This window comes from Nicotiana tomentosiformis, chromosome 1, assembly GCF_000390325.3.
Source record: "Nicotiana tomentosiformis chromosome 1, ASM39032v3, whole genome shotgun sequence".
NCBI lineage: Eukaryota > Viridiplantae > Streptophyta > Magnoliopsida > Solanales > Solanaceae > Nicotiana > Nicotiana tomentosiformis.
This window is the reverse complement of record NC_090812.1, coordinates 115,479,916-115,491,006: the sequence shown is the minus strand read 5'-3', so window position 1 is coordinate 115,491,006 and position 11,091 is coordinate 115,479,916. Positions and strand designations below refer to the sequence as shown.

The window sequence follows — 11,091 nt, the reverse complement described above, 5'->3', positions numbered from 1 at the left end:
GCAGGACTTCCATCCACAATATCAACAAACTCAAGATGATGTGACAAGCCAATATCATGATCAGCATATTCTAAAATTGCACTCTCATATTCAATAGCCCTGTTCAACATCAAGTATGTAGAATTCCACCTTGTAGGAACATCCAAACATAAAGATTTCCTAACTAGATTTCCTTCATCACAACATTCCTGAAACATTTTCCACCTAGCAGGAGACTGCCTGATATATCTCACTGCTTGCCTAATACATTCAATAGACACAATTGATTCTTTTATACCATCTTAAACAACAAGATTCATAATATGAGCCATACACCTCACGTGAAGGTGCTTACCATTCATGGAATTGGTCCCCCATTTAGTTAACTTCTTAGAAAGCTCTTTCACCGTCACATCATTTGAACTAGCATTATCAACTGTGATAGTGAATATCTTTTGTAACCCCCACTCTTTCAAATAATTAACAATACTATTTGCCATATCTTCACCCCTATGACTAGAAATTGGACAAAAGTTGATAATTCTTTTATGCATTTTCCATTCACTATCAATCCAATGAACAGTAATACACATATAGTTTATTCGTTGTAAGGAAGTCTAAGTATCAGTGGTAAGGCAAACTCACTGATCTTTAAAAAACTGCACCAACTTACGTTTTTCCTCATTGAAAATATCAAAACAGTCACTAGTCATAGTTCTACGTGAAGGAATTCAAAAAGAAGGTTGTGCAACTTTCATAAAATTCAAAAAACTTTCCTTTTCAACAAAGATAAAAGGAAGTTCATCAACGATCACCATACGACACAAAGCCTTCCTACATTGTTCTTGATCAAATTTCCAAGGAACAACAGCTATATCACCCTTATTACCCCCCGGAACAGGTTGAAAGGCTAATTTTGATTGACTTTTTGCAAGATCTAAAGGCATTTTTTTTACAATTGATCATATGTGTAAGCAGTGATTTCATACCATTATCTTTTGTATCAGCAAAATATTCTCTTTTGCAATATTTACAGACACCCTTTTGATTTCCTTCCGAATCAATAATTTGGTCAAAATGATCCCATGCAGGAGACCTCTTTTTTCTTTGTCTCCTTAATGTCGATTGAACTGATTCAGATTGTGTCGTCACATTTGAATTAGAAGCTCCACTTTCACCAATCACCTTATCAATTATGATATTTTCAGCCATGCGTTTGTGTCACTGTGAGTTTGAATTTAAAAGAAATCAATCAGCGAGGCAACAAAATCTTAAAAAACAAATTGAAAGCTTGAAAAGAGTCAACACATTAGTTAACAGGACTTTGGAATACAAGAAAAAGAAAAGAGCAATGTAATGTATGGTTATTCCAATGCAATCACAAGTAAAACGTCCCGATCCTGAGCAATACAAAGTATTTATCATTTGTCAAATTGAATGTACATGCACATATTTGAGCTTAAAAAGTCAATGTTCTTAAGAGTTACTCAAGAAGTTGAGCACCAAATTTAACTAATCAAATGTGTTACTACTGACTGCACACTGCATTACCAGTAACTTCTTTTGATCGGTGAATGCACTATCAGTAAGGTTCTATTTTCATGATAAAATCTTAAAAATCGAATTAAAAGAATCTAGACATAAGGCAACGGAACAAAATACATACTGGTTTTATCCTACATCTACTTTCTCTGTGATTTTACAATTAATATTCTCAGAAATTTTTCATTCTTAAAGTGGATTCTACGATTTCCTAGTACAAGACTTAGTTAGAGCAGCATAGACAATTATCATATCATCACAACTCCTTTGCATACCACTAGGAGTGCTTAACATGGAAGACCAACTTAAACTTGACTAGAAATTGTTAAATGAGTTCCATGTAGACAATGAAGATGAAGCAACTAAAAACTTACACGAAGAATGAAGATGAAGCTGAAGAATGCGACTGAGAAATGTGAACTGTGAAGCAATTGAAAAGTGAAGAGTTTGAACTTTGAAGAATGCAGCTGAGGCTGAGGCTGAGAAAGAATAGGAAAGAATGAAGCCCTAGCATATCTGCATATGTATATACTTAAGGTTAAAGTAGTAATTTTGTTAATCCTTATTGCGTTATCGGTTAACCCAATAATAGAATTGCCAAACCGAGGCCCAAACCGATAACCCAATAGTGAAAAGATTCTAAACCGTTACCGAACTGTTAACCCAATAACCCAATAAATAGCTAACGGTTGTTATTGGATTTACCCGATATATGCCCAACCCTACTGATATCAAAAAGTCCATTTCCGGTCAAACTTCTCAAAAACCTTCAAATTTCTAACTTTCGCCAAATGGCCCCAAAATGACATACAGACCTCCGAATCCACTTCCGGACGCGTTCCCAATACCAGAATCACTATACATAACTATTCTCAGACTCGGAATCCCAAACGGATACCGATAACATTGAAATGCACTTCAACCCAAATTTATGAAATTCTTCCAAAAATACCAACTTCCATAATAGGTGCCGAAACGTTCCCGGGTCATCCAAATTTCGACCCGGACATACGCTCAAGTCTAAAATCATCATACGAACCTGTTGGAACCTTCAAATCCCGATTCAGAGATTGTTTACTCAAAAATCCAATCTTAGTCAATTCTTCCAACTTAAGGCTTCTGAACTAAGAATTCTCTTTTCAAATCAACTCCGAACTCTCCGAATTTCAATTCCGACTACCCGTATGTCACGACCCAAAATCTCACCCATCGTGATGGCACCTATCTCAATACTAGGCAAGTCAAAAATCTCAATAAACCACAATTTCTCTCAAGATTGAAAATATAATATTTAAATACAATACAAACACTCCCCAAAACCTGGTGTCACTGAGTACATGAGCATCTAATATGAATACAAGTCTGGAAAATATAGTCTATAATAGGCTGAGACCAAATATAGTGAACAAAGAGATAGAGAAGGAGAGACAAGGTCTGCGGAACACGGCAGCTACCTCAAAATCTCCTAAAAATCAACCGCGCGAAAGGATTAACACCCGATATGTCCGGGAACACCTGGATCTGTACACGAAGTGCATGGTGCAGTATGAATACAACCAACTCAGCGAGTAACAATAATAAATAAGGAACTGAAGATAGTAACGAGCTACACAGTTATGGTTCATTTTCAGTAATTCCAGTAAAAGAATAGACATGCTATCAAATCTGGCAGTTTAATATCAAATCAATTTTTATACAGTTCCTGTTCATGTAATCCGTATATCAACAATCTTTCAGAGATTTCACAACAATGACAAATAACAACTAAGTGTAATAACAAATGAAAATCAAGTACATCCTCTTAGGACAGCAATCATTCACTAGGCTCCCAGCCCTCATCACTTCCTGAGCTCCCAGCCCTCATCACTCACTCTCAATGGGTACCCGCGCTCACTGGGGGTGTACCGACTCATGAGGGGCTCCTACAGTCCAAGCGCTATAAGCACGGATAACTCACGTGCTGCACGGATAACTCACATGCCACAATATAAATATCTGGATCCGCCCGGCCAACTCACGTGCAATAATAATATAAGGATCCGCACGGCCAACTCATATGCTGCACGGCCAACTCACGTGCAATATTAAGCCAATAAGGCATGCTGCAGGCGGGCAACCCCGATCCATAAAATATCCTCACAATTAGGCCCTCGGCCTCCCTCATTCATAAATCTCTCCAGTCTCTCGGGCTCTCAATAATCATGAAATCAGCCCAAACAACAATGATACGATGTATCAATAATAATAACAGAGACTGAGATAAAATGTGCAAGTAAAAACTGAGACTGAGTAAATATAGCAGTTAGCAGGCAATTCAACAAGTACACGACCTCTGTGGGTCCCAACAATATTATCACATAGCCTATGCATGATTTATAACGTGATTTACAGTCAAATTTTATCAACACATGTAGTGCATATAGCTAACAAGAAATTATTCAACTTTACAGTTTCCCGGGACGGACCAAGTCACAATCCCCTCGGTGCACGCCCACACGCCCGTCATAGAGCATGTGCGTCACCTCCAAAATAATCGCATGATACCAAAATCCGGGGTTTCATACCCTCAGGACCAGATTTAAAACTGTTACTTACTTCAAGCCATGAAATTCTTACTCTGCAATGTCCTTTCCTCGTGAATTGGTCTCCAAACGCCTCGAATCTGGTCATAAATAATTCGTTTCAGTCTCTAAAATTCATTGGAATTAATTCCATAAATAAATAATGATTTTCCATAAAAATCCAAAAATTAGCTCAAAATTCGCTTGTGGGACCCACATCTCGGAACCCGAAGAAGTTACAAAATCCGAAAGCTCATTCCACCACGAGTCTAACCATACGAATTTTACCAAAATCCGACTTCAACTCGACCTCCAAATCATAAAATCTTATTTCAAATCCCTAAGTTCAAAACCCCCGATTTATACCTCAAAAACATGTAATCTAGTAGGATTATTCGATGATAATTCAATATTATGGAGTAGAAATGATCACAAGGGACTTACCTCAAGTTTTCCCGTGAAAACCTTGCTCAAAATCATCCAACCCGAGCTTGAAATGCACAAAAATGGCAAAAGCTCGGAACCCCTCTGTTTTTGTATTGCCCAGAGGTTTTTGCACCTGCGGCAACTTGGCCGCTTATGCGCCAACCGCATGTGCGGAAAAACTCCCGCATCTGTGCCTTTACCCGCATCTGCGCGCCTATTTACGCTCCTGCGCAAGCCGCTTCTGCGCGCGTCCCTCTGCATCTGCGCTCATGCAAGTGCGGAATTTCCCTCGCACCTGCGACCACTTCCCCACAGTCCATTTGCGCATCTGCGCTTGCCAGGTTCGCTTCTGCGAGCTCGCACCTGCGATTGAATTTCTGCAGGTGCGATTGCAAGAGAGGGCAGAAACTTTAGCTATTTCTTCTAAGTCCGAATTTGATCCGCTAACCATCCGAGAGTCACCCGAGGCCCCCGGGACCTCAACCAAATGTACCAACAAGTCCTAAAACATCATACAAACTTAGTCGAGCCTTCAAATCACATCCAACAACACTAAAACATGAATCATACATAGATTCAAGCCTAATGAACTTTGAAATTTTTAATTTCTACAAACGACTTCAGAACCTATCAAATCACGTCCGATTGACCTCAAATTTTGCAAACAAGTCATAAATGACATAACGGAAGTACTCAAATTTTCAGAATCGGATTTCGACCCCGATATCAAAAAGTCACCTCCCGGTCAATCTTCCCAAAAATTTAACTTCCGGCATTTCAAGCCTAATTCCACTATGGACCTCCAAATAATATTCCGGACATGCTCCTAAGCCCAAAATCACCATACAAAGCTATTGGAATCATCAAAATTCAAATCTGAGGTCGCTTACACATAGGTCTATATCCGGTTTATTTTTCTAACTTAAATTTTCAATTATGAGACTAAGTGTCTTATTTCATTGTGAATTCCTTCCAGACCCGAACCAACTAACCCGATTAGTCATAAATCAATTGCAAGACATAATTTGAGCAGTAAATGGGGGAAAGAGGTTATAATATTCAAAATGACTGGCCGGGTCGTTACATTCTCCCCCTCTTAAACAAACGTTCGTCCTCGAATGGGTTTTAGAATAATACATGGAGTCTCAAATAAGTGTGGATATTTTTTCCGCATCTCCTACTCACTCTCCCAAGTAGCTTCTCCAACTGGCTGGCCTCTCCACTTCACCTTCACTGATGCCATGTTCTTTGACCTCAGCTTTCGAACCTGCCGGTCTAAAATAGCAACCAGCTCCACATCATAAGTCAAATTACCGTCCAGTTGTACTGTACTGAAATCCAAAATGTGAGACGGATCCCCGACATACTTTTGGAGCATGGATACATGGAACATTGGATGAACACCTAATAGACTAGGTGGTAAAGCAAGTTCATAAGCCACCTCCCCAATTTTCTTAAGTATCTCAAAAGGCCTAATATACCGAGGGCTCAACTCCCCTTTTTCCCGAACCTCAACACACCCTTCATGGGTGAAATCTTGAGAAGAACATTCTCCCCAACCATGTGAACAACATCACGAACCTTCCAGTCAGCATAACTCTTCTATCTAGACTGTGCCATGTGAAGCCGTTCCCGAATATCGTCTTCAGAATATCGTCACAAAAGACATCACAAGAAATTCATAGTGGCCATAACGAGTCCTCAATATCGTCTTCAGAATATTCGAATCCCGAATTTTCAACTGGTGATACCCAAACCTCAAATCAATTTTGGAAAACACCCTCGCTCCCTGAAGCTGGTCAAATAAATCATCAATACGCGGCAATGGATATTTATTCTTGATTGTAACTTTGTTCAACTGCCTATAATCAATGCACATCCGTATAGTATCATCTTTCTTTTTCACAAACAAAATCGGTGCACCCCAAGGTGACACACTAGGCCTAATAAACCACTTTTCAAGGAGTTCGTGAAGTTGCTCTTTCAATTCTTTTAACTCAACTGGTGTCATACGATACGGAGGAATAGAAATGGGTTGAGTGCCCTGTACCAAGTCAATACCGAAATCAATATCCCTGTCGGGTGGCATACCCGGCATGTCTGCAGAAAATACATCCGGAAAGTCTCGCATGACCGGTACTGAATCAATAATAGGAACATCTACATCAACATCTCTCACAAAGGCCAAATATGACAAGCATCCCTATCTAACTATACATTGGGCCTTCAAATAAAAAATTACCCTGCTAGGAACAAGATCTAGAGAACCCTTCCATTCAACCTTTGGCAACCCCGGCATCGTCAACATCACAATTTTTGCGTGATAGTTCAAAATAGCATGACATGGAGACAACCAATCCATACCCAGGATTACATCGAAATCAACCATACCTAGTAATAAGAGATCAACTCTAGTCTCTAGTTCCCCAATAGTTACCACACATGACCGATACACACGATCCACAGTAATAATATCGCCCACCGATGTAGATACACAAACAAGTGTAACTAAGAACTCATAGGGCATATCCAGATAATGAGCAAAATATGATGATACATATGAATAAGTGGAACCAGGGTCAAATAATATAGAAGCCTCCCTGTGGCACACTGAAACAATACATGTGATCACTGCATCTGAGGCAACAGCATCTGGCCTGGCAGGAAAAGCATAGAATCGAGCCTACCCGCCACCTGATCGGCCTCCCCCTCTTGGGTGACCCCTAGCTGCCTGACCCCCACCTCGAGATGGCAGGGCGGGTGGTGTAACTGCTGCTCAATAGCCTAGGACACTCTCTCTTGAAATGTCCAAATTCTCCGCACTCGAAACAACCCCTCCTCTAACGGAACTGCTGCTTCTGATAACCCGAGGAATGACCTGCAAAAGCCTGTGCGGACGAGGCATAATGAGAACTCTACACTGGTAGTGCACTGAATGAAGACTGGCCTGAGTGAGCACTATAAGAACCATGGCTAGCTGATGCACCACGATAAGCTGGACGACCCGTCTAAGCGTGTCTATAAGAACGACCCCTACCTCGGTGAAACTGATCCCCTGAAGGAACACCGTTGTAATCACCTGGACCATGAGGCCTCTTAGCCTCTCTCTCTCTCTCCAAGTTCCTGGCTATGAACCATCTCTATCTGCCAAGCAATGTCCACTACCTCATCAAAAGTAGCACCAGATACTCTCTCCCTAGTCATAAGTAATCGCAGCTCATATGTGAGGCCATCAATGAACCTCCTAATCCTCTCCCTATCAGTGGGAACCAACCAGACTGCGTGACTAGACAACTCAGAAAATCTCATCTCGTATCACGTCACAGACATATCACCCTGGCGAAGCTGCTCAAACTGTTTGCGCAACACTTCTCTGCAGGACTGAGGTACGAACTTCTCCAAAAAGACCACGAAGAACTGATGCCAAGTAAGGGGTGCTGCGCCAACAGGCATACGTCTATCGTAAGTCTCCCACCATCTAGGTGCAGACCCAGAAAACTAAAAAGTAGTGAATGAGACCCCACTGGTCTCCAGAATACCCGTTGTCTGAAGCATCCGTTGACACATATCCAGAAAATCCTGAGCATCCTCTGACTTAGTACCTCTAAATGGTGGAGGTCAAAGCCTCTCAAATATTTGAAGCCTCCTCTGGTCAACATCTGCCATAACAGGAACTATCAGGGCCTGAGCAACTACAACCGGTTGGGCTGGTAGGGCTCCCGGTATCTGAAGTCCCTATACTACCTGGTCTATAGTACGGGCAATAGGAGTATGAGTACCTCCCCCTGCCTGAGAAGTGGCGGGTGCGGCCTGAGCCGAAACCACCTGAGCAAGACCAGTGTAGGCTGCCAATATTTGGGCTAAAGTCTCCTGAATGCCTGCAATCTCAATGGGCATAGCTGTGCCTGAGCTTACCTTGTCGGCTCAACTATATTTGGAATCTACTCCTGTGCTAGAATAACTAGTGGTACTACAGGTGCTATTCCAACTGTGATACGAGCTACACCTCGACCTCTACCTCATCCCTGGCCTCTACCATGGCCCTAACTGCTTGCACTGGTGGTTGACCGTCTGATCCGGTAGTATGTGTCCTCACCATCTGTGAAAGAATAGAATAACAGAAATTTAGTTTCCAGAATTAACAAATTCGCACGACAGAATACAAGAAAGTGAAATTTTCCTAAGGGTTTTGCAGCCTCTCAAAGATAAGTACAGACGTCTCCGTACCGATCAGCAAGACTCTATTAAACCTGCTCATGACTCGTGAGACCTATGTAACCCCAACTATATCTTTCTTCATCCGCCACCACCAATAATGTTGTCTCAAATCCTTATACATCTTCGCGACGCATGACTGAATAGAGTACCACGAACTGTGAGCTTCCTGGAGAATCAGCTCACGCAAACCATCTACATTAGGTACACATAGCCTGTCCTGCATCCGTAATATACCATCATCTTCAATAGTGACTTCCTTGGCATCACCGTGCTGAACCGTGTCCTTAAGGACAAGCAGATGTGGATCATCATACTGGCGCTCTCTGATGCGATCATATAAAGAAGACCGAGAAACCACACAGGCCAAAACTCGATTCGGCTCGGAAACATCCAATCTAACAAACTAATTAGCCAAGGCCTGAACCTCCAAGGCTAAAGGCCTTTCTTCTACCGGTAAGTATGCTAGCTGCCCAAACTCTCTGCCTTACAACTCAAGGCATCGGCCACCACATTGGCCTTTTCGGGATGATAGAGAATGGTGATATCATAATCCGTAAGCAACTCCAACCACCTTCGCTGCCACAAGTTAAGATCCTTTTGTTTAAACAAATGTTGTAGACTCCGATGATCGGTATATACCTCATACTGGACACCATACAAGTAATGCCACCAAATTTTCAAGGCATGAACAATAGCTGCTAACTCAAGATCGTGGACTGAATAATTCTTCTCTTGTACCTTTAGCTGTCTGGACGCATAGGCAATCACCCTACCGTCTTGTATAAGTACTGCACCGAGACCAATTCACGACGTGTCACATTACACAATATAAGACTCTGAACCTGTAGGAAACACCAATACTGGAGCTGTAGTCAAAGCTGTCTTGAGCTTCTGAAATCTCTCTTCATATTCATCCGACCACCTGAACGGAGCACCTTTCTGGGTCAATTTAGTCATAGGCTATGCAATAGACGAGAAACCCTCCACGAAACGACGGTAATAACCGGCCAAGCCGAGAAAACTCTGAATCTCAGTAACTGAGGATGGTCTGGGCCAATTCTGAACTGCCTCTACTTTCTTCGGATCCACCTTAATACCTTCACTGTACACTATATGTCCCAAGAATGCCACCGAAATAAGCCAGAACTCACACTTAGAAAATTTGGCATAAGGTTTCTCCTCTCTCAGCCTCTATAATACAACCCCCAAGTGTTGTGCATGCTCCTCCTGGCTACGTGAGTACACCAGAATATCATCAATGAATACCACGACAAATAAATCAAGATATGGCTGAAATATACTATTCATCAAATGCATAAATGATGTTGGGGAATTGGTTAGCCCAAAAGACATCACAAGAAATTCATAGTGGCCATAACGAGTCCTGAATATCGTCTTCAGAATATTCGAATCCCGAATTTTCAACTGGTGATACCCAAACCTCAAATCAATTTTGGAAAACACCCTCGCTCCCTGAAGCTGGTCAAATAAATCATCAATACGCGGAAATGGATATTTATTCTTGATTGTAACTTTGTTCAACTGCCTATAATCAATGCACATCCGTATAGTATCATCTTTCTTTTTCACAAACAAAATCGGTGCACCCCAAGGTGACACACTAGGCCTAATAAACCACTTTTCAAGGAGTTCGTGAAGTTGCTCTTTCAATTCTTTTAACTCAACTGGTGTCATACGATACGGAGGAATAGAAATGGGTTGAGTGCCCTGTACCAAGTCAATACCGAAATCAATATCCCTGTCGGGTGGCATACCCGGCATGTCTGCAGAAAATACATCCGGAAAGTCTCGCATGACCGGTACTGAATCAATAATAGGAACATCTACATCAACATCTCTCACAAAGGCCAAATATGACAAGCATCCCTATCTAACTATACATTGGGCCTTCAAATAAAAAATTACCCTGCTAGGAACAAGATCTAGAGAACCCTTCCATTCAACCTTTGGCAACCCCGGCATCGTCAACATCACAATTTTTGCGTGATAGTTCAAAATAGCATGACATGGAGACAACCAATCCATACCCAGGATTACATCGAAATCAACCATACCTAGTAATAAGAGATCAACTCTAGTCTCTAGTTCCCCAATAGTTACCACACATGACCGATACACACGATCCACAGTAATAATATCGCCCACCGATGTAGATACACAAACAAGTGTAACTAAGAACTCATAGGGCATATCCAGATAATGAGCAAAATATGATGATACATATGAATAAGTGGAACCAGGGTCAAATAATATAGAAGCCTCCCTGTGGCACACTGAAACAATACATGTGATCACTGCATCTGAGGCAACAGCATCTGGCCTGGCAGGAAAAGCATAGAATCGA

The 11,091-nt window shown here is 41.5% G+C and overlaps 1 protein-coding gene across 1 annotated transcript; it reads right to left on the bottom strand.

Moving 5' to 3' along the window:
- Positions 1-710: 710 nt before the first annotated feature.
- LOC138908885 (zinc finger BED domain-containing protein RICESLEEPER 4-like) lies at positions 711-1,191 on the bottom strand. The gene is made up of 2 exons (XM_070199605.1): positions 969-1,191; positions 711-916 (listed from the first exon to the last, which is right to left on the bottom strand). The coding sequence occupies exons 1-2, from the start codon at positions 1,189-1,191 to the stop codon at positions 711-713; spliced, it is 429 nt and encodes a 142-aa protein (XP_070055706.1).
- Positions 1,192-11,091: the final 9,900 nt, after the last annotated feature.